The sequence below is a fragment of the Heterocephalus glaber genome, unplaced genomic scaffold, assembly GCF_053883595.1.
Source record: "Heterocephalus glaber isolate CG9 unplaced genomic scaffold, H.glaber_assembly_v1.0 deba00001733, whole genome shotgun sequence".
Lineage (NCBI taxonomy): Eukaryota > Metazoa > Chordata > Mammalia > Rodentia > Bathyergidae > Heterocephalus > Heterocephalus glaber.
Genome location: NW_028258444.1, coordinates 565,313 through 589,428, shown reverse-complemented (window position 1 = coordinate 589,428; position 24,116 = coordinate 565,313). Strand labels below are relative to the sequence as shown.

Genomic DNA, 24,116 nt, shown 5'->3' with positions numbered 1-24,116 from the left:
TCACCCAAAATAGCAAAAAAGGTGCCCTACCAAACTGATTTCTATGTACTTCAACAGGATTGCAATGGTCATAGTAAGGATAAGCAGGATGAAGTCAGTAACCATATCATAAGTAGTTTCTTAGGGCTTCCTAAACCCAGGTACTGAGTAAATTGTTCCACATAGGTTGTTTAATTGTCCTGGGTTGTCTGCTTACAGACACAGGGAATTATACCAGAAGTATCCTGGCAGCTTGTCTCTTTTGCAACTCAAACATCCATTTCATTTCCCTGTCCCTGGAGGAATTGACCACTTGTTCACTGTGGTCTTTTTGATGGGATGTAGTATTCCTGATAGATCACAGTGTAGAGCATTTTGAAGCAGCAGCTGTATCCACTATAGAAAGGATGTACACCAGTCACAGGGAAACTTCTCAGGAAGAGCATACATGTGATAATGTAGCATAGTTTTCCTCTCACACCACTGTTGGATATTCTTGCAACTTTCGATATTCTGCTCAATGCTTGCAATCATGTCACAAAATCTCAAATGTGGACATGTCAGCTCTTGATTCCATTTCCATGCAGGAGGTGAAACAGTGCAAAACGTACCTCAGATACTTAAAAATGTATCTATGGTTACAGCTCTGAGACACTGCTTACATTTTTCTGTGGATTGGGAAACAGTGAAAACATTGAGTGGATTGGAAAGAAAATAATTTTTAATTTATGTTTAATTCAATTTAATTTTTAATTCTTTCTATTCTACTTATTCTTGTATTCAGAGCAGGTATTTAGTATTTATGAAACAACATTGTCATTAATGTTGATTTGTAGTTGCAACAAATGTGCTGAATGTTAGGTGAGAATACCATATGGTGTTAGTGTGTATTAAACTAGAACAAAGTACAATTTAGTTATCATTATTAGTAATGATAAGAATGACCTGTTCTGGGGATTTACCTCAGTGGTTTCGCCACCCGGTGTGCAAGCACAAGGGCCCCAGTTTGAGCCCTGGTACCAAAAAAACAAAACAAAACAGAAACTGGCCTTCACACCAATTATTTCCTGTGACCTGAAGTTACTCTTTCTGTCAGAAACATTTTATTTTTCTTTTTGTATAACTGCACATGTAGGTCTGCAGAGGAATGAGGTGCTGTCCTTTTCACCTAACTCCCAAAAGTCTGTACGTTGTTTGGGACTCAGAAGGCATCAACTGTAAAAACCTGTGTTAAACACTGAAAGGACCCTTCCTGGAGTCAAAGTACTTTTCCTTAATCAGCATGATAGGAAGATGCTGGGGGCACCTTTATTCCTTTCACAAATGTTTCAAAGATGCAGAGATGAGATAAACTAGCCCTTGTGTGTCCCTATGTCATGGACATGTGGGATCTATAATCCTTTAATTATATCTCTATCAGTCATTCACCAATGCAGTTGAAATATTTATGGGTTCAAAAAGAGACAATGATAAGGGAACAGGAGAATGTATGCCTGAGATGCATAATAGAGCTTTGTAACATGCCAGCTCCACTGCCATTTGAACAGAGTTTACTGTATTTATTAGTAAACTTCATACTTGCATGATGGTGTGTTTTTTATTTTTAAAACAAAATCTACAGTGAGTATATATTTAAATTCCACACTTTCTTTAGATACTATATATGTGTTGACAAATGATATCCTTATTTTCCACAAGCAGTATGTGTACAGATAGGAGGAGAGATTCACACATTCTGCCTATTGTAGTGGGTTAACGACACAGAACTCAAATGTTTATTTCCTTATTCTCATCCCAGAGCACTGTATCCTATGAAATTTCTTGGCATGTTTCATAAAGAGATCATTATATAGGGGTGGGGATTTAGCTTAGTGGTTTTGTCACCTGCTGTGCAAACACAAGGATCTGAGTTCGATCCCCAGTACTCCCCCCCCAAATTAAAGGGATCATTATGGAACAAACTGCAAGGTAATAGAATGTAAGTGATAATGATGGATTTTTTAGAAAAATTATGAAACTAGAATTTTTACACAAATTATTTATTGGAAATCAGAGAAATGTTTCTCACAAATATATTATGTACATTTTTAAATTATTTGACAGTGAGAGAGGGAAATGAATTTAGAAGAGATTGTCACAGTGGTAAACTTTCAAGTTAAATGAGGTCTTTTTCCCCTGGTTAATGCTGTGCATCAGTTAGACATTTGCAATTGATCTATTTTCTTTACAGGAAGATTTAAAACCCACTGTGAATGTAACGTAATCCCTTACAGGGGCAATAGGTGTTCCACTGTACATTACTTAGATGAGATTTGAATAATTTGTACATGAGCTTTCAAAAGAAATTGTGTGGACTCACAAACCAATGCTGTCCTGGAAATCTTGACAAGAAAACCTGCAAACAGAATTCATAACAAAATCATTTGAGGACAGTTGAGCAAGACAATGAAATTATGGAGACATACTAAGGACACAAAATTCACATGCAATTGTTCAGATCTCTGAAAAATATTAGTTATAGTGCATTATTACTTATATGTTGATATTTAGAAAGACAGTACTTGTGGAACATTCTGTAAATTCCATGAGATACTTTAAGATTGTGTTTCCTGACTCTGTTGTGAGAAAGTTACAAAAATTCCTGAAGCACAGATATACCAATATGCTGATTAAATTGATTAAATTAAATCATAAATACATCAATGCCTAGGGCATCTGGATATTTCAAAATATCTGCAAATATTTATTATTACTGAATTAGATCCAAAAATAATCTAAATAAATAATTTTCAAAACACTTTCTTGTAGTAACCTTATAAGGTAGATAATTTTATCCCTATTTTAGAGATGTGGGAAATTGCATGAGGTGAGTTACAATTACAGGTACAGTATTAAGCTACTTAATGTGCTTTATAATTTGCATATGAGTTTTCAGGCATTTTCCGGTACATTCTTTCCAATTAAAACAATGTGAACTGACAAAATTATGTGATCAAATTTTCTTCATATAGTTGACATAAAAGAAATGCAATTCATGTATCAGGAAAAACTGATGTGAAAATCTGTCATTTAGAGTTAGGGGGGCTGGTATTCAGCCAGTATTTGGGACTTTCCTTATTTCTAATGTCTTGAACTGGACACACTAATGTTATGATCACAGAAACAGAAGGAAATTACCCTGGTCTATCAAACAGAGAATCAAGAGAAAGGGGAAAAGGCTGTCTTATATAACAAATATTTTACTGATATGAAGTGGTTAAAATAAACCCATGTAAATTTGAAAACTCAAATATGCTTATTATCACTAATTAATTATTGACAGAAATAGTACAGCTTGAATGTAACTTTCATAGTCATATGTAATCAGATTATGTGCATGTATTTGAATTTATATATACAAATTTGAGTTCATCAGAGAAAACGATGTTACAAAATAATTAACATTAAATGCTGACTGAGCTCTTAAAACCTTGAAAGAAGGAAATCAGAAAAACCAAGAATGAAAAAATTTGTGTGAGACAAATGCCCCCTGAAATGTGTTAAGATTATAAAAAAGATTTAATTTAATTTTAAGATATTGCAGTCCTAGATCTTACAATATTTGTACATACCCCAATCAGGAAAATTTGTACCATATTATGAAAATAAAATAAGATATATTTTATTGTTTAAAAAATTTCTTTTCATAGGATTGCTTTTTAAAGAGAGATGACATAAATTTCTATTCTTTTTTCTTAAAAGAGTTAACTGTATACTATTGGGTTTATGGACTTCTGAACTCTAATGTTCTTGGTATCCTAACAGAATTCAGTGCAGGGTCTATAGAGTTGGACTGTATAGACAAAGGTGGACATCAAGAAACCAAATAACCTAAAAGCTCTTGAGGAATAGGATTTTTCAGAACTGAGCAATATTGGTGAAAGTTTTAGTCTTCAAATCTAAGGAGTGTATTTGTGACTATTTCAATTCAAAGTATGGAATCTAGGGTGCCTGTTTCATTTTTTCCAATGAAATTTCTTTTCATAAAGGTGCTCAAACAACATGGAAACATACAACCTCACAAGTGTCTTTGAATTCCATTCCTGGGCTTCTCAAAAGATCAAGACTTGCATCCCATCATCTTTGGACTGTTCCTGTCAATATAACTGGTCCGAGTGCTTGCGAACCTGCTCATCATCCTGGCTGTTGTCTATGACTCCCATCTCCACACCCCCATGTACTTTTTCCTCTCCAACCTGTCCTTTGCTGAAATATGTTTTATCTCCACCAGAGTCCCAAAGATGATTGTAGACATCCTAACTCACAGCAGGGGCATCTCCTCTTTGGGCTGCCTAATGCAGATGTATTTCTTTATAATTTTCATGTGTCTGGATGATATGCTTCTGACAGTGATGGTCTGTGATTGTTTTGTGGCCATATGTCACCCCCTGCATTATTTAGTCATTATGAATCCTTGCCTCTGTGTGGTACAAATATGGTGCCTGTCTTTTTTATCTTTTTGGCTTCCCAAGTCACAATTTCCTTGCCTTACAACTTACTTGCTTCAAGGAAGTCAAAATTGCTAATTTCTTCTGTTACCCTTCTTAACTCCTTATGCTTTCCTGTTCTGATACATTAATCAAAAACATTGTCACCTATTTTACTGGTGTTATTTTTGGCTTTTTCCCCCATGGCAGGGATCCTTTTCTCTTACTCTAAAATTGTTTCCCGCATTCTGAGAATCCCACCATCTGGTGGGAGGTACAAAGCCTTTTTTTACCTGTAGTTCTCACCTGTCAGTTGTTTGTCTATTTTATGGAACAGGCCCTGCTGTGCACCTTAGTTCAGCTGTGTCATATTCTCCTTGCAAGGGCATTTTGGCCTCTCTGATGTACACTGTGGCCACCCCTATGCTGAATCCCTTCATCTACTGTCTGAAGAATAAGTATTTTAGAAGCACCCTGAAGAAGCTCCATAGTGGGACAGTCTAATTCCAGGAAGTTTATTATCTGTTTTCATGTAAATTGGGAAATGTAATAAAATTGAACACACAAAAATCACTGCTTCATTTGTTATGTTACTTCAAGTGTTTGATGCTTCAAATTTTACATCAAATTTCATAATACAATCATGACTGCATGGGTGGATGTGGAATTTAGGTTTTTGCATATTGGTGGAAATTTCCTTTAAGAAAGAGAAAGCTTTCTGCATTTTGCTACGATTGAGGGTTGCACAAAAATGATATTGTAATGTATGTTTCCAAATTATCCTTAACATTTGTTTAAATGGTCCATTTAATTATAAATATATTAACACAGTGAACAGTAGATATGAAATTAATCATAACAACCCAAACCAATATTGAGGGATTCTTAAGTAGCTAGATCTGAATTACGTGTTCGAAGTAACTTGTTGCATTGCATTTGTACAATATTTATTAAGTTGGAGCTCTTAAAATTTTGAAAGAATAAATGGGTTTTAATAGCATGACATAAGAATACTAACAGAAAAACTTTCAGCTATGCAGAATATGAAGTTTTGGTCCTGTGTTGCATTGAGGGTCCCAGATAACTCATTCATTTTGCTTTCCTCCTACACTTGTTGAAATTCATAGACATCTCACCCACAAAAGCCCCTCTGCACTGTTCCCCAACATTTCAAAAGGACTATGAAAGCGATAAAGAAAAATAGGAGGATGAGAGTAAACACAACATCATGAACTATATTTGAAAGATTCCTAGATTCCAGGCTTTGAGATATGTGCTCTATAACTGGATTCATTTCATTTCATTTTATTTCATTTTGGTTCAGTCTTTCCCAAATAAAAAAAATATCCATTTTATTTTCCATAAAAGGAAGGATAACTATTTTTTTGTACCAGGGATTGAACTTGGGAATTGCACTTACAAGGCAGGCAGCAGAACCACTAAGCAAAATCCCCGGCCCTGGATAACTCTATTTTTATGTAACTACTACCAGCTTGTTGGGTTAAAAAAAAAATGAGAGAAGAGATATTTGAATTGCTTGGTTAAATACAGATACAGGGCCTTCCCGATCACTCCAGGAGGACATCCTTTGTCCCCTGAGCTCTTCTTTTGTGGGTTCCTTGTTGATCACAGGACAGAAAAATGTGTGATACCTGATCCATCCAGCATAGTAAGGGCAGCCATAGATCTCAGGCAATGATCATGGGAAGAGCAGGCATGTGATCATGCTGCACACAACTCCTTCCATCCCCTCTGTAATATATTTCTGTAGTCCACATTTCTTGTTTCAGGAATCTGTCCACTTGATCTGAAAAGGAGATATACAGTCAGGTTGATTTAATTCCTGGCCAGGCAACTTGCCAGAGTTTAAAACTCTACTTCAGATGTGCTTGTGATTTATAACTCTAGAAATTAGCTTAAAAATTTACCACATTTGGGAAATAATGAAGGTTAGTGCATTGGATCCAGAGCCTGATAAATAAATTTTGAATCCATCAGTCCATTTATCCTTTCTGTGATATAGGGGAGGGTGTTAGTGTCTAAAAAATTCAGAATTGCCATGAGTTTATTTCTAGTTAACACAACTGAACTAAATAAACAATAAATAGATACAGGTGCTCCTTGTGTTATTAATATATGCTTAATGTATAAAATAAGAGTAAAGTATAAATTAGATCATGTTATAATGCTATTCTTCATATCCTTCGTATTAAATATTTTATACTTGACTGAATTATTTTACTATTTATATAATGAGATATTTAATATATTTCTTACATCATTACATGCTGTGAATTTGTAGAGAAATGACTTTCATTTCTTTTTCATTAATTTTATTGGTACATTTTAGATGTACAAAATAATGATATTCATCATTTGAAATTTGTAACTTTACATAATTTACCTTGATTCTTACTTTATTCCCATTCCCCTCCCCTCCCTTCAATGTCTCCACCCCTCTCTAATTACAAAAATATTGTTTCCATTTTTTTCATTTTCTCATAATAATTCCATTCCTTTCTTTCCTTTTCCCTACCCCTTCCACTTCCCCTTTCCATGAGACCTTATCTTCCTGCTTCTCATTATCTATTATACCTTTTAGTTCTTATCTATACTTTCAGTTTCTCACACCTGAGAAACTTTTCAATATGTACACATTTATGTCCTATTTATTTCACTTAAATGTATCACCTCAATGTGCATCCATTCAGCTATCAATGTCTCTAATTTATCATTCTTTCTGGCTGAGTAATACTCCATTTTGTAAAAAAAAAACCCCACAATTTCTTTATTCACTGTCCATTTGCTGGGCAATTGGGCTGTTTCCAAATTTTAGCTGTTACAAACTGTGCTGGTATGAACATTGGTGTGCATATATCAACATATATCCATATGATATTATTGTTTTAATTCTTTTGGGATGATACTGAGCAGGGGAATAGCTGGGTCAAATGGGACTTCCAATCCTAGTTCCTTGAGGTATCTCCATAGTGATTTCCAGAGTAGATACACTCCCACTAGCAGTTGAGAAGAGTTCCTTTTTCCCCATAGTCCTGTCAGCACTTCTTATTGGTTGATTTCGTGTTAGTAGCCATTCTTTCTGGTGTCAGGTAGAATCTCAGTGTTGTTTTCATTTGTATCTTTTGAATGACCAGTGATGTTGAGTATTTTTTCATATGTTGTTTTGCTATTTCTACTCTGTGAGAAATATCTGTTCATTGCAGATGTCCATTTCTGGATTGGGTTTTACATTTGGTAGGTTTGATTTTTAAAACATTGTTTATATATTCTAGATATTAGACCTTAGTCTTAGGAACAGCTGGTGAATTTTTTTTCCAAGTTGTGGTTTGTCTCTTAGCTCTATTGGTGTTTTGTCTTGTACTCCACAAGCTTTTTTGGAGATGAGGCAGTACTGGGGATCGAACTTGGGACACTGCACTTTCGAGGCAGGCAGTGGGACCACTGACCTAAATCCCTGGCCCAAGAGCCTAAGCTTTTTAATAAGAAGAGGTCACACTTGTTGATTGTTTGTGCTAGTTCACTTGAAAATGAGATATTTACCATAAAATCTTTTCTTGAGTCAATGTCTTCATGAGTTCTACCTAACTCTCTGTCAATCAGTTTAGTGTTTCTGTTTTCATATTTAGATCTTTACTCCATTTAAATTTTAGTTTATTGCATGGCGAGAGATATACGTCTAGATTTAGTCTTTGGCAAGTTGAAACCCAATTTTTCCAGAACCATTTGTTAAAGTGGCTGTTTCCTCCAGTAAAAATGTTTGGCTCCTTTGTCAAATATGAGATGGCTGAGTATGTCTGGAGTTGTCTCTGTGTCTTCTAATCGGTTCTAATGGTCCTCAGGTCTGTTTCTTTACCAGTCCCATGTTGTTTTTTTCAAAGTAGATTTGTAGTTTATTTTCAAGTTGGGGATTGTGATACCCCCTACCTTGTCTTTGTTGCCTAGGTTTGGTTTGGTATTCCAGGTCTCTACTTAGTCCAAATGAATTTTGGATTTTTTTCTCAAGGTTTGTGAAGTATGGTGCTGGAATTTCAATTGGGATTGGATTGAATCTATAGAACAGTTTTGGAAGTAAGGCCATTTTCACTATGTTTGTTCTTCCTACCTAGGAGTAAGGGATGTCTTTCCATTTTCTCATATCCTCTTCAATCTCCTTTTTCACTTGCTATTGTTTTGGGAGAAGAGGTTCTTTGGTTCCTTTCATTAGGTTTATTCCTAGGTGTTCCATTTTTTTGATGCTATTGTAAAGGGAGTTGTTTCTCCAGGTTACAGTGAGTCTGTTGTTCAGGTTCAAGAAAGCTGTTGATTTTTGTGTGTTGACCATGTATCCAGCTATTCTACTGAATTTGGTTGTAAAGTTCAGAAGATTTTGGTGGAGTTCTTGGGGTCTTCTATATATCATGCCATCTGCAAATAACGACAATTTGACTTCTTCATTTCCTAGCTTTATTCCTTTTATTTCTTTCTCTTGTCTAATATCTGTGACCAATATTTCCAAACCTATATTGAACAGGTGTGGTGATAGTGGAGATTTTTGTCCTGTTCCTGGTATAATGTGAAGGATTTCAGTTTTTGACAATTTAGTATGATATTGGCTTTTGGTGTTTCATAGATGGCTTTTATCAGATTGAGGTACAGACTGTGCATTCCAAGTATTTGTAGGGTTTTTCATTAGTACATGTTGGATTTTGTCAAATGCTTTTTCTGCACCTATTGGTATGATCATATGGTGTTTGTCTTTGGCTCTATTAATGTAGTGTATTACACTTACTGATTTGTGTATGTTGATCCATCCTTGCATCCTTGGGATGAATCCCACTTGGTCAGAGTGTATGATCTTCTTGATGATCTTCTGCATTGTATTTCCTCATATCTTATTGAGGATTTTTGCATCCATGTTCATTAGTGTGATTGGCCCATAGTTCTCTTTTTCAGTAGGGTGTTTCTCTGCTTTGGAGATTAAGATGATGCATGCTTCCAGTTATGAATTTGGGAGTATTGCTTCCCTTTCAATTTCATTGAAGAGTTTAAATATTACTGGCAACACTGCTGCCTAAATATCTTGTAAACTTCAGCAGTGAAGCCATTAGGACCTGGGCTTTTCTTAGTTGGTAAGTTTTTAATTAAGTTTTCAATTTCATTGATTGATATTGGGTCATTTATAATTTTTAGGTACTCTTGGTTCAACTTTGGTAATTCACACTTATCTAAGAACCTGTCCTTTTCTTCTGAGTTTTCCATTGAATCGGCATATGGGTTCTCAAAGTAGGTATTGAAGATCCTCTGGATTTCTGCTGGGTCCATTGTAATTTCACCATTTTCATCCCTAATTGCATGGATTTGAGCCTTTACTTTCCACTTTTTGATAAGGTTGCCTAGGGTTTTGTCAATTTTGTTTATTTTTTTGAAAAATCAACTCTTTCTTTCATTGATTTTTTTATCATTCACTTAGTATCCATTGTATTGATTTCTGCTCTGATCTTTATAATTTCCTCCCTTGTATGAGCTTTGAGTTTGTACTGTTCTTTTTTTAGAAGCTTGAGTTTCAGCATCAAGTTGTTTCATTGAGCTCTTTCCATTTTCCTAATATGAGTATTCACTGTTATGAATTTCCTTCATAAGACTGCTTCCATCATTTCCCATATATTCCAATATGTTGTACAGGCATTGTCATTTAATTTTGTAAACTGTCTGACTTCTTTAATTTCCATTGTGACCCATAGAATATTCAGAATTGTTTTGTTCAATTTCCATGTATTTATGAAACTCTTGCAGTTTCCTTTGCTATTGATCTGCAATTTCATCACACTATGGTCTGTAATATACAGGCAATAATTTCAATTAGTTTGCACTTAATCATGTTCTATGAGTGACTATGTGGTCTATTTTGGAGAATGAACTGTGTCCAGCTGAAAAGAATGTGTATTCTGATTTTTTTTATGGTGGAACACTCTGTAAACATCTGTTAAGATAATTTGTTCAATAGTTTTATTGAATTCTAGCATTTCATTGTTGAATTTTTTTCTAGTTATCTCTTAGTTAAAGTGGGGTATTGAGATCCCCCACTACTACTGTATTAGTGGTTATTTGATATTTCATATCTGTTCATACTTGCTTTATGTAGCTGGGCTCAATAGTGTTTGGTGCACATATATTTATTCTTGTCAACTCTTCCTATTGCATTGTTCCCTTTACAAGGGTGTAGTTTCTTTGTCTCTCTTAATCAGTGTGGTTTAAATTCCATTTAATCTGCAAAGGGGATAGCTACTCCTACATATTTTTCAAATTCCTGTCACATAGAGTTTTGTTTTCCTCCTTCTAAATTTCAGCCTATGTATTTCTTTTTGAATTCAGTGTGTTTGTTGCATGGAACACATTGGTGGATCTTGATTCTTGACCCATTCTGCCAGTCTATTTCTTTTGATTGGTGAATTGAGACCATTAACATTGTTATAACATCATTATAATTGATACATATTGACTCATCCTTGTCATGAAATTTTCTTTTTGTTGGATTGTCCCCCTTTGCATTTAACTTATGTTGAGCCAGACAGATTCATTCTGCAGGGCTTCCTGGTGTTGTGATCCTTTTTTTCTTTTTCTAGGATATTGCTGAAAAGTTTTTTCCATGATGATTTCATGGAAATTCATGAAGTATTCATGAAGTATTTCAAGTGCTCTTTGTGTTGAAAATATCTTATTTCTCCATCAAGTTTGAAAGATAATTTTTCAGGGTACATCAATCGGGGTTGAAGGATGGTTTAGCTTATTTTCTGAAATTCATCACTCCAAGCTATTCTTGCCTTGAGGATTTGTGCTGAAAAGTCTGCTGTGATTCTGAGGGACTTACCTTTGTATGTGATATGTTTCTTTTCTCTAGCTGCTTGTAGAATTTTGTTCTACTGTTTGGCTTCTGGAATCTTAACTATTATATGCCTATGTGTAGATTTTTTATCATGGCTAGTTGGATTCCTGTATGCCTCACTTATCTGTATGTCAAGTTCTTTTCACCTACATGGGAAGTTTTCTGTCAGTACTTCTGTGAACAGTTTTTTATGTCATCTGTACTGTTTCCTGTTTCTTCATTGACTCAAATCAGTGTCATGTTACTCTTCTCTGCATTGTTTAGAAGCCAGTAGATTGATTTTTCATGGTCCTTATTATATTTGAGAATTTTTTTTCTGTGATGAATTGCAATCCTATTTTTTATATCTGAAATTCTATCCTCACACTCACTCATTCTGCTGCATAAACATTCAATGGAGTTTTCAATCTCCTGGAAATCTTTTTGCGTCTCATTTTTGGTTTCCATTTGTTTCCTATGTTGTGAATCCATAGTGTTTCTCGTCTCTTCTATTTTTTTTATCTGTATCTGCTCTAGATTTATTACTCCTTTCTTGCACTATGGGCACTATCTCCGTTATTATCTGAGAAATTATTTCTGATTTCATTTTTTCCACATCATTTTTTCCCAATTCAGGAAGTCCAGGTGGTTATCAGATTGTTCCATCACATTTCTCTTTGGGGTTGCCTTACCTGATGTGGAAATCTGGTTTTGAGATCTATTTAGGTGTCTTCTCATTTCAACAGATGAGGCCTGCTTTGCATGTGTTGAGGCAACTTTTTGCTCATTCAGTTATAATCTATTTTCAGCAAGCCATTGATCAACCTTTTCTCTCCTGCTCAACAGTGTACCAATTCCTTTGTGGAATGAATGGTTGCCTTCTGGGTCCCTGAGCTGGTCTGTTGTCTGGGCAGGTTTCTGGCTGGTGCCTGTGAACATTTTGGATGATATGTCAGTGTCCGTCTGCCTAGGGCCTGACCCTCCATTTAACTGTTGCCTGGGAGGGCCTTTGGATGGGAGCTGTGAAAGCCAGACCCTGGTGTCTGAGCAGTCGTCTGGCTAGGGTCTCTGTCCACTTACTGATGGTGTGGGGCAGGCCTCTGGCTGAATCTTGTGCTCCTCTGCAGCTCTTTTCTGAGCCATCCATTGGCTTGGGCTTGTGTGCCAGAGCCACTTGTGTCTGGGCAGGGCCCTGGCTGGGATATGCTTACAGCCCAGTGGCTCTCAGGTCCACACAGCTGCTTGTTGTGATCTGTGCCCACTTACTGATGCTATGGAGCAGGCCTAGATGGCCATTTTTGAATTGGATCTATATTTAAAGGGTCTGATTTTTTTTGTTCTTTATATATTCTACATAGAAGAATTTTGTCTTGTCTCTGTTGGTGGTTTCCCTTACCATACAGAAGCTTTTTAATAAGATGAGATCCCAGTTGTTGATTCTTTGTGCTAGCTCTTGTGCTACTGAGGATTTGTTCACAAAGTCTTTTCCTATGCCATTGTCTTCGAGAGTTCTACCTAACTTACCTTCGGGAAGTTTAGTATTTCTGTTTTAATATTTAAATATTCAATCCACTTTGATTATTGTTTAGTGCATGGTAAAAGATAGGAGTCTAGTTTTAATGTTTAGCAAGTTGAAATCCACTTTTTCCAAAGCCATTTATTAAGGAGGCTATCTTTCCTCCAGTGAGGATGGTTGGCTCCTTTGTCAAAATGAGGTAGCTGTGCATGACTAGAGTTGTTTCCGCATCTTCTAATCTATTCCACTGGTTCTTTCATCTGTTGCTTTGCCAGTACTATGCTGTTTTATCACAGTGCCTTTGCGGTATAATTTCAAGTCAGGGATTGTGATACCCACTGGCATGTTTGTTTTTGCCTAGAATTGCTTTTTCTATTCTAGGTGTCTTCTGGTTCCAAATGAACTTTTGGATTAGAGTGGGTTTTTAACTAAAAGGCTTCTATTAAAATTTAGAGTTCATGAAAGCCATGATAGGCAATATATTTTTTAAAACTATATCTGGATAAGCACATAAGATAATATAGAGGGAAATCAGAAAAAAACTAATATGGTTTTCATAATTTTAGCTTTTTCTGATAAGTAGCATGTAACAATTTTTTATCATGAACCATTTAGATGAATTATTGTTTATATAATGCAGTCTAAACTCCTACTATGTATTTGTGAAGACTTTAAATCCAGGAAATTTGTACTATTTTGTTAGACTAATATAAGATGTATTTCCTTACTTCATAATTTTCTTCTTTTTTTAGAGATAGAGGCATATTTCTAATTCTTTTTTCATTTTGTTTAAAAGAGTAGGGTTCATTTTGGTGTGATTATGAATGCATTATCTCTAATTTTCTCATCTTTTAATTGTTCAAGTGAGTGTCCCTAGTTGGTGTGTATTGAAGTTTATGATTAACTAGAAACAAGTATTGAAATAAATGAGATTATCACAACTGAAAAATCACTAAAGATGCATTGATGTCAAGTGTGTATATTTTACTTGTGAGTTCTTCATTCAGAATATGCAGAGTACTCAATACTTGTTCACGTGTTTCTCTTTTTCTAAATCTCTTTTGTTTTTAAAAATATATACAAGCATATGAAAGCATAAATCTAATATTTGCTTCAGAATTCCTTTTCCCAAAATTTTTAGAATGAATATATATATTTACCTGAATATCTTCCACTTTGGACTGTTCCATGTATTTGATCATTGTGCTCAGAAACCTCCTCAGGATCCTGCCTGTAAACTCTGACTGCCACCTCCACACCCTCATGTCCATCTCTTTAATTTTTTTGACTGACATCACTTTTTTCTTCACCATTCTCCCCCTGATGCTTTTGGACATTGAAACTCACAACAAGGTTAGATCCTATGCAGACTACATGACAGAGTGGTTTCCTTTTCTCCATTTTGCATGCTTGAATGACATGTCTGCCTGTGATGACTGATAATCAGATGGCAGCTATCCATAACCCATTAATTTACTCAGCCATCAGAAATCATTCCTTTGTGCCTACTTAGTTTAGGGTTTTTTCCTTGCTTATCATTTTTCACTCTCATCTGCATAATTTTATTGTCTTATTGTTTGCCTCCTTCAAGTATGTAAAAATTTGATAATATCTCATATAAGCCTGCCTACTTCCTTAACTTTCCTTAGTTGGAAATCTTCCACAGTAACATGGTGAAATACATGGATGGTGCCATATTCTTTACCCCCAATCTTACAGATCTTTTTCTCTTATTACAAAATTGTTCTCTCAATCTGAAAGTCCCTTAATCATCTACTTTACTTATGCAGCCAAAATTTTGAGAGTTGACACAACTGTTTCAGGTTTGCCTAGAAACAATTCAGTAACCTCTATGATGTACAGTATGATCTCCCCTGTGCTGAATTCTCCTACAGCCTGAAGGAGAGGGACATTTTCAGTACCCCGGGGGAATTCCACATCAGAATGGTCTAACTTCACATCCAGTGACACTCATTTGACTATAGTTTGAAAAAGCCAAAGAAAATAGCACCTACAATTGTAAGTCCTGCCTGCTTGGTCAGGTTAGTATTGGACTTTCATGGCTTTAATTTCTGAAAGTTTTCATAGTATAATACTGGTGGCATGAATGCAGGATTTTAAACTTGATTATAAATTTTCACTTTGGAAAGTAAAAAGTTCCTGAAGATGGAATATGCTGAGTATTTCACAACAATGTGAATGCAATTAAAGTCATGGGGAGTTGTGTACTTAATATCATTAAAATTGTAAGATATTTTACATTGATTTTTCTCCAATAAGGAAAAAAGCAGATGGACATTTAAAATTATACATTAATGAAAGAAATGTTTAGAACACACCAATTTTACCTGAATCCAGGAAAAGCCCGAACCTTCTTGTGGACACTTGTTTGTTTTTTTTTTAATCTCTGTTTTACTTTATTTTTGGAATGTCCTTAGAGGTTGAGATTGCAGGGACCAATTTGCCTAATTATATGCTCTGTGTATTGAGCCTCCACAGTCATATAATTGTCAACAATTGGTTTGTGCCTCTAGCCCTTCAGTTTGATGACTCCAATCCAGTGAGTACCATACCTGTGTCTGAGCTCCCGTGGTGGTCTGCACTGAGAAGATCCTATTTATCTTTGGATTAATTTGAATCCTGAGGACATAGCCTGAGCCTTCACTTGGCAGCAGACATAGGAGCATCTTTTGATGTTCTCTTCTTGACTATGACCATCAGAGAAATAGCATCAACCAGTAAGTGCAGAGGGACCTCATGGAGCTAGAAAGGAACCTTGAACATATAGTTTCATCTTCACAAAAACAAAATGACAGTTTGGGTAAGCAGATGGGAAGGTATAAATATGAAAAATAGATATTGTGTGTTTTTTGGTTGTAGTGGAGAAAGCAGAATGTCATATTTGGTTTCTATACTCCCTGTTTCTCTTTTCCATTGCTGTCTCATCCATAGCAGAAGAAAATGTGCCCTTCTGCAGTGTTTTCTAAGCACTGCAAAAGAACAGTGAAGGTGATGTTAAGGATGTAGAGTAGGACAGTGAGTATAGCATCATGAACTGGTACAGAGAGATTCCTGGACTCCATGCACTGAGAATGTGTTCTACACAGGTCATTTCATCTCACTGGTTTTGTCTTCCTGTCATTATGAGTGCTCATATTGTCCTGCCATATGGTAAATGGACTAGTGGTTTTAATGAAATCTGCAGCAGGTTGTTAAATATAAAAAATGTTAACTCACATTTAAATTTATCTATCTTATTACAGACAGGGCATCACATGAAGACTAGTCCTAGTTGTTCTCTTAATAACACAAACAGCTATTTCCTTTTCCTGTCACTGGGGGAAAAGAGTCCATGATCCCAGCTCCACTCCTTTGTAGAGGTTCCTGAGATATCACAGAACAGCAGTGGGAGGCACCAGAGGAATGCACATAGGAAATACAGTTATTTATGGGTCGCAGGCAAGCACAAGAAAGAATATGCACTTTCAAGGTGGAAAATTTTACATATATTATTTGTTGTAAATCAGAGAAGTATCCCCCATGGATATTTTATATCGATTTTTACTTGTATGATAGCGAAACAAGCACAAGTATTTTGAAAAGATTGTCATCTTAATAAACTAATATACTCTCTCAGTATAATTCAGCACAGATTTCTCTGCTACTGCATTGCAAAATATTTGTGGAGCTTTCTACATTCTTTGTGCCTGAAATTGTTTCAAACAGTCTCAAATGGAAATATGTCAACTCTTGACTTCATTTCCATTTAGGAAATGAAGGAGCTAAAATGTACCTGAAATGCACTCAAGGTTAAGTCTTCTAAGGTTCTGCTTAAATATTTCTGTGGGTTGGGAAACAATGAAAAATTTCAGTGTATTGGACAGCATCTGCCAATTTTTAATCCCTTTAACTCTACTTATTATTTGCTGATATGTAGGGCAGATTTTTAATATCTCTGAGGAAGTACTGACTTTAGTATTGTTTTCTCTTTAAAAGTACTACTTGGTGGATTATACATATAAGGAGTGTTGCATATGGGGTTAATATGTAAAATCTTCATACCTACTATGCCCTGTGACCTGAAGTTCCTCTTTTCCATTTCTGTAGTAGCACATTTTATTTTTTTCTTTGTGTAATGATGTGCATTTATTTGGATGTTTCGGTGTCCTTACATCTGCTTCCCCAAACGCTACCTTGTTTGGCACTGAGGAGGCATCAGAAATAAAAACCTCTGATAAACATTGAGAGGATTCTTCCTTAGTCACAATAATTATCCTTACTCAGAGTGACATAAACCTGCTTGGTAAGTTACTCTCAAACATTCCAAAAATGTAGGGACTATAAAGGTAGCTCTTTTTTTTTGGTACCAGGGATTGAACTCAGGACCTTGTCCTTGTGAGCCAGTTGGTGCAACCACTGAGCTAAAAACCCAGCCCTAACTATAGTTCTTAATTGTGTCTGTGAAATGGATGCATGGGCCCAGCAATACATTTATTTACATCTATAGCCATGTTTAAAAAAACACAGCAGAGATACATATGGGTTTTTTTAAAGGCACAAAAAGAAGGAAGCAGCTGAATGCATGCCTCAGGCTGAGATGTGTTACAGAGCTTCATGTTAGTTCAGCTTCTGGCACATTTTGAATATAGTGAAGTGTATTTATCAGTAGTTTTCTTCTTGGCTAAGGAAGGAATTTCTTATTTTAAAAACAAAAACTCATATTAACTACATTCTTAATATTCAAATATTCTTTAGTTTCTGCACATATGGAGATGGTTGATATTCTCCTTATTTTCCTCAAGCAGTGTAAGCACAGAGAGAAGCAGACATTCACACACAACGTGCATATGGCAGCAGGTCAGTGATGCAGGACTAAGTGCCCATTTCCTAAATTCCCTCTCCCAGGAAGCAGCCTTCTCCACTGGGCCAAATGTTCACGTTATTTTCTATATGATGAAAAATTTTCTTTGCATCTTATCTCAACAAGACCATTGCTGGACAGACTGCAGGGATATTTTAAAGATATTTCTCAAGAATAAGTTCATGTAAGTGATAATGATTGACTTTTTGGGAAAATGCAAACTTTTACATGTATTATTTGTTGGAAGTCAGAGAAGAATCTCCCATCAAAACTTTAATAAAGATTTTCACTTAAGTGTTAGGGAAAGATGCACAGGTATTGCAAAAATATTATCATATTAATAAACTTACAATTGAAGAATCTCTAGGTAATTGCTTGCATTACTTCAAGAAGTCATAAAACCTTTTGTACATGTAGCGTCATTTCTTTCAAGGGCTACAGGTTTGTGTTTAAATGATTTATATGAACTATAGCCAAATTTATGTAATTTTGAAACAAAAAACTTTGCATTCAAAAATTAATGCTGACCTGAATACCTTGACAGGAAACAATATACATGATATTCATGAGACAGGTTTTTTAAGGACAGCTTAACAAGAGAATGGAATTATAGATATATGGCAGCAATTCAAATTTCATAGGTACTTTTCAGTCTCCAAAAATTAGTTATTATGTTTTATCAGTAAATATTTATATGTTATTATTTGGAGAGGTAATATGGATGGAGCACTTTTTGAATACAAGAAAATATTCTAAGACAGTAGTTCCAATACCTGTGTAAGAAATTAAACAAAAGCTCAAAATTTGATTAAAGTGATTGGTCTGAGTCTAGAATGTCTGAATATTTATGTTATCTATCTCTCTATCTATCTGTCTATCTATCTATCAACTCTCTGGATCACTAGTGATGAAAATTAAATATTTTCAAAAATTTCACACAGCAACTATAAGGTTGATGAATGTTATTCCCATTTTATAGATCAGGGTGAATTACTTTACTTACAGATGTTTTTTTCACTATTTTATATATAATTTTTTGTACATGAGTTTTCACCTGTGTAATATAGTGTGTTATATAATTTTGTGTAATTTTTTGCATGTTCTCAAATTATAAGCCGGTAACAATACAAAGTATCCCAATTTGCTCCATGTAGCTAAAATAAAACAAATAAAAATCATATATCAGGAAAGACTGATGTGAAAAATCTGTCAATCAGAGTTACCAAGGCTTAAAATCATTGGGCCTTTGGACTATCCTGGTTTGTAATGTTTGGCCTGGATGTAAGCAGGTTTAGTATCAGAGAAACAAAGAAGCTTAATTACATGCTACTATAGAACATAGAATTTTAAAAAACAGCAAAAAGGTATCCTACAAAGGAGATATTATAGTGATATTTTATGGAGTAAAATAAGCTTGTATAAAATTTTAAATGTCAGATGGGCTATTTATAATTTATTATTTTAATCTTTTACAGGTACAGTATGCACTAATGTCACAATCATAGTTATTGTGTCATAAGATTATGTGCATATATTAGGACCCGGTTTATACAAATTTACATACACTATAGGAAAATAAGTAGTTAGATATTAAATAAGTTGTACATAACAGAGCCTGAGTGAGCACTTACATTCTTTAAATATAAAAATAAGAAAAGCAAAGAATGTTGAAAACTTCTGGGAAATAAGTGGCTTAATATAATTCATTGTAGTTATGAACTATTAACTAAAATCAAATATTCAGATCACAATTTCCTAAATGTAACAGTGATTACAGACATCCTAGGTTGAGAAATTGTCCAATTTTCAGAAAATAAAATGAGGTAAATTTAAAAGTTTATTCGTTTTCCTCCAGTAGAATCATATATTCTTGTTATCAAATTTTCCTATTTCTAAGTATTGTCTGTTAATTTCATTTGCACAATTTTTGATTGGATCTTTTACCGTGGGAATCTATTTTTTTATATTCTTTTATTAAAATTTTTTTTATTGGTACAATTTAAATATGCATGATGGTCATATTCATCATAGGAAATCTGTATCTGTCCATGGGAAATCTTGATTGCTCTTCTTCTCATGAGGTAAGTGAACATAAAATAAAAACATTGAGACAAAATCATTATTCAATGTGATTTTGTAACTAATAAATAATTATGGAATCTATAATTATTAATAAACTATTGGATATTTGAATATACAGAGAGAAAAACAGAAATATGTTTGGTACATAACAGCAAGAAAAAAATGTATATGAAAAGCAAAGTAAAAGATAAAGAAAAGAAATTGATAAAATAATTCTCCAAATTCTCTATTCCATTGTTTCAAAATTATTTCAGTACATATGCTAATTTTTTTCATTTATACTATGAATCTCACTCAGTTTATTGAAAAGAAAATTTTTGGCTATTATCTATATGTTTTCTTTTCTCAGAGAGAGTGCTTTTTTGCCTATGAATTGTATTCTGAGTAATATTTTTGCACTTGGCCTTCTTTTAAGACTATGGTATATGATGTATTAACTAAGGTTATTCTCTAAATATTTTGGGATGAAATTCTGTTTTTTGAATAGACATAAAAAGAATAGTTTAAAAAAGAATTATATATTCTTATTTTTTAAAAAGTGTTTAGTATATTTTCCTGGGATCATAGATTTCTCAAATGTTCTTATCATGCCACTTGTGTCTATAAAGTGAGAGTGCCCAAAGTGAAGTGCATAACAAACAACCCAATAATGACAGAGTTCTTGAGAATGGGTTTTATCACAATGAATCACTGTGTGTTAAGATTTATAGACCTCATGTGGGTATATTTTGCTTCCCAGTGCTTGAATTTAAAAGAGAGAGAGGCTTGTGTGCTATTTACTAATTTTGTTTTTCCAGTGAATTTTTTGAAATGGTGTTCAAACACCATGGAAACACATAATCTAACATACATCTTTGAATTCTACCTCACTGGTTTCTCAGAGGACACAGACATGCAGCCCATCCTCTTTGGACTGTTCCTGTCCATGTACCTGGTAACAGTGCTTGGGAACCTGATCATCATTCTAGCTGTCATCTCTGACTCTCACCTCCACACACCCATGTACTTCTTCCTCTGTAACCTGTCCTTGGCTGACATCTGTTTCACCTCCACCACGGTCCCAAAGATGATTGTGGACATCCTAACTCACAGGAGGGTCATTTCCTATGTGGGCTGCCTGACACAGATGTCTTTTGTTTCAATGTTTGGATGTATGGATGACGTGCTTCTGACTGTAATGGCCTATGACTGGTTTCTGGCCATCTGCCACCCTCTGCACTATGCAGTCATTATGAATCCTCGCCTCTGTGTCTTATTACTTTTGGTGTGTGTCTCTATTAGCTTTTTTGACTCCCAGCTGCAAAATCTAACTGTGTTGCAATTTACTTGCTTCAAGGATGTGAAAATTGCTAATTTCTTCTGTCATCCTACTCAACTCTTTAACCTTTCATGTTCTGATACCTTCATAAAAACCTTTGTCACATATTTGGTTGGTACCATGTTAGGCTTTTTTCCAGTGTTAGGGATCATTTTTTCTTACTGTAAAATTGTTTCCTCCATTCTAAAAATACCATCATCGGGTGGGAGGTACAAAGCCTTCTCTACCTGTAGTTCACACCTGTCAGTTGTTTGCTTATTTTATGGAACTGGTATTGGAATGTACCTTGGTTCATTTGTGTCATATTCTCCCTGGAAAGGCATGGTGGCCTCATTGATGTACACTGTGGTCACCCCTATGCTGAATCCCTTCATCTACAGCCTGAGGAATAGGGACATTACTAGCACCCTGAAGAGGCTCCATTGTTGAAGAGTCTAATCTCATGTTGTTTGGCATCCATTTGCAATGTTGTTTTTGAAAATGTAATGAAATTGAATATCTCTTACTCATCTGTGAACACTGTCTTATTTCTCATATGATCTTATAAGACTGATGTATTCAGTATTATTTCCTGACTAATATGAGAATCATGGCAGATTGGGGGTTGGTGGAATTTACGTTCTATTCATGCTGCCAAAAAATTTCAGTTGTGAAGATGAAAGATGGGTAACGTTTTTGGTTGTACAAAAATGATAATGCAATTAATATTACTAAACTGTGGTTAAACTGCTAAAATTACATTTAATTATGTATGTCTTACTACAATAAACAATGGAAACAAAAATTTGAGGGTTTTTCTAGACAGTGTCTGGCTATATATTTCAGGCTGGCTTTGAAGTCACAAGGGATCCCAGGATTGCCATTAGATCAAAGTGATTCCCCTGCCCACTCCTTAATGCTAAGATCACAGGTGTTCTCCACCATGCCAGGCTCAGGATATTTTGTAAAAGGCAGAAATTAACAAAGTGAAAAGTATACTTGAGATTCCTTCTGAGTAGAGGCAGAGCCCCATTCCTTTTGTGGACATTTAATTTCTCATTTTTCATCAACTTCCATGACTTGTCAGAAGTCCTGAAAATTGGGGTAACATAGTCCAACTTGGATATTTATCATCTGCATTCATTAATCAAAGGAAGTTATATAATAATACATGATTGTCTGGTTCTATTTTCTTATCTAAATTGGTTTTACTAACTTATACTCATGCTCAAAACACTCAAAGATTTCTTTTTTCCTTATCCTCAACAACGGTCTTCCATCTTTGATAACAGCCACACTAACAGATGTGTGATGCTATTTCATATAGGTTCTGATTTGCATTTTCCTGATGGATTACAATATTCGGAATTTTTCTTCACTAATGATGTTATTATAATCAATGTCTAACTGATCACTTTTTAATTTTTAAATTGTGTTATCTGTTTTTTAGCTTCTATTTATTTCTTTATCATTAGTTTAGTTTAGTGGTACAATTTAGATATACATAATGATCAAATACATCTTATGGAATTCATACCTTATATATTTTGATTTTATATATTCATACATTATATATTTTGATTTTGATTTTTTTGCATTCTTGTACTCTTCTACTCCTCTTCCACTTTTCATTTTCAGAAGATTGTTTCCACTTTATCTTCTTTTCTTGGATTTTTCATTTCTCTTTCTTCTTTTCCCTCTCCCTTTCTTTGTCCCCATTCCCATTTTAGCATTTTCTTCCTATTTTGCAATATCTTGTACATTTCAGTCCTTATTTACACTTTCAGTTTTTCACACTAGGGAAACAATATGATGTTTACAAAAGTGTGTCAGATTTATTCTCTTAAAAGTATGGTCCCTAGATGCATCCATTTACCTAAAAATGTCTAATATTTATTCTTCTTTATTGCTGAGTAGTACTCCATTTTATAAAAAACACATCTTCTTTACACGTTCATCAGTTGATTGGCATTTGGGCTATTTCCAAAATATAGCTATTACAAACTGAACTGCTATGAACTGGGTGTGCATATTTCCCTGTGATATGATGCTTTTAATTCTTTCAGGATGATAGCAAGCAGTGATATATCTTGGTAAAATGGAACTTAATCTTAGTTTTTTGGGGAATCTCCACACTGATTTCCTCAGTGGTTGGAACAGTCTACACTCCCATGAACAATGAAGGATTCCTTTTTCTCCACAGATCCTCCAACCTTTTTTATTGATTGATTTATTGATAATAGCCATTCTTTCTGGAGTGAGGTGGATTCTCAGTGTTGTTTTAGTTTCCATTTCTTGAATGACCACTGATGTTGAGCACTTTGTCATCTACTTATTTACCATTTGTACTTTTTCATCTGAGAAGTATGTATTCATTTCACAGGTCAATTTTTGGATTGGGTCTTTAAATTTGGGGGTCTGATTTTTTTCAGTTCTTTATTCTAGATAGTAGTCCTTTTACTGAGAAATGGCTGACGACATTTTTTCCCACACTGTGGTTTGTCTCTTCACTCTGTTAGTGATTGCAACAGCCAACATCATACGGAATGGACAAAAACTGAAACCTTTCACTCTATAATCAGGTACAAGACAAGAATGACCACTATCAGTATTCCTACTCATTGCAGATGACATAATACACTACATAGAAGACCCAAGAAACTCCAGAAAAATTTCTACGTTTAATAATCAAATTTGGTCCTGTAACTAGATCCAAAATCAACACTCAATAACCAATAGCCTTCCTGTACACGAACAACAAATGGACAGAGAAAGACATTTGGGAAACCACACCTTTCACAACATAAAAATGAAATACTTAGGAATAAATCTAATAAAGGAAGTTAAAGATCTACAGTACTCTAAAAAGGAGGTGGAAGAGGATATCAGAAAATGGAAAGATATCCCTTTTTCTCGGGTAGGAAGAATCAACATAGTGAAAATGGCTATACTCCCAAAAGTGTTATACAAATTCAATGGCATCACAAACAAAATACCAATACTATATCTCACAGAACTAGAAAAATATTCCCCAAATTCCTTTGGAACCAGAA

At 34.7% G+C, this 24,116-nt stretch overlaps 1 protein-coding gene and 1 long non-coding RNA gene across 2 annotated transcripts in view; both read left to right on the top strand.

Moving 5' to 3' along the window:
• LOC147821452 (uncharacterized) overlaps positions 1-24,116 on the top strand; it is a 148,464-nt gene that overhangs the window by 111,548 nt on the left and 12,800 nt on the right. The window lies entirely within an intron of this gene.
• LOC101718587 (olfactory receptor 7E178-like) lies at positions 19,920-22,568 on the top strand. The gene has a single exon (XM_004874686.3). The coding sequence runs from the start codon at positions 20,416-20,418 to the stop codon at positions 21,511-21,513; it is 1,098 nt and encodes a 365-aa protein (XP_004874743.3). The 5' UTR covers positions 19,920-20,415; the 3' UTR covers positions 21,514-22,568.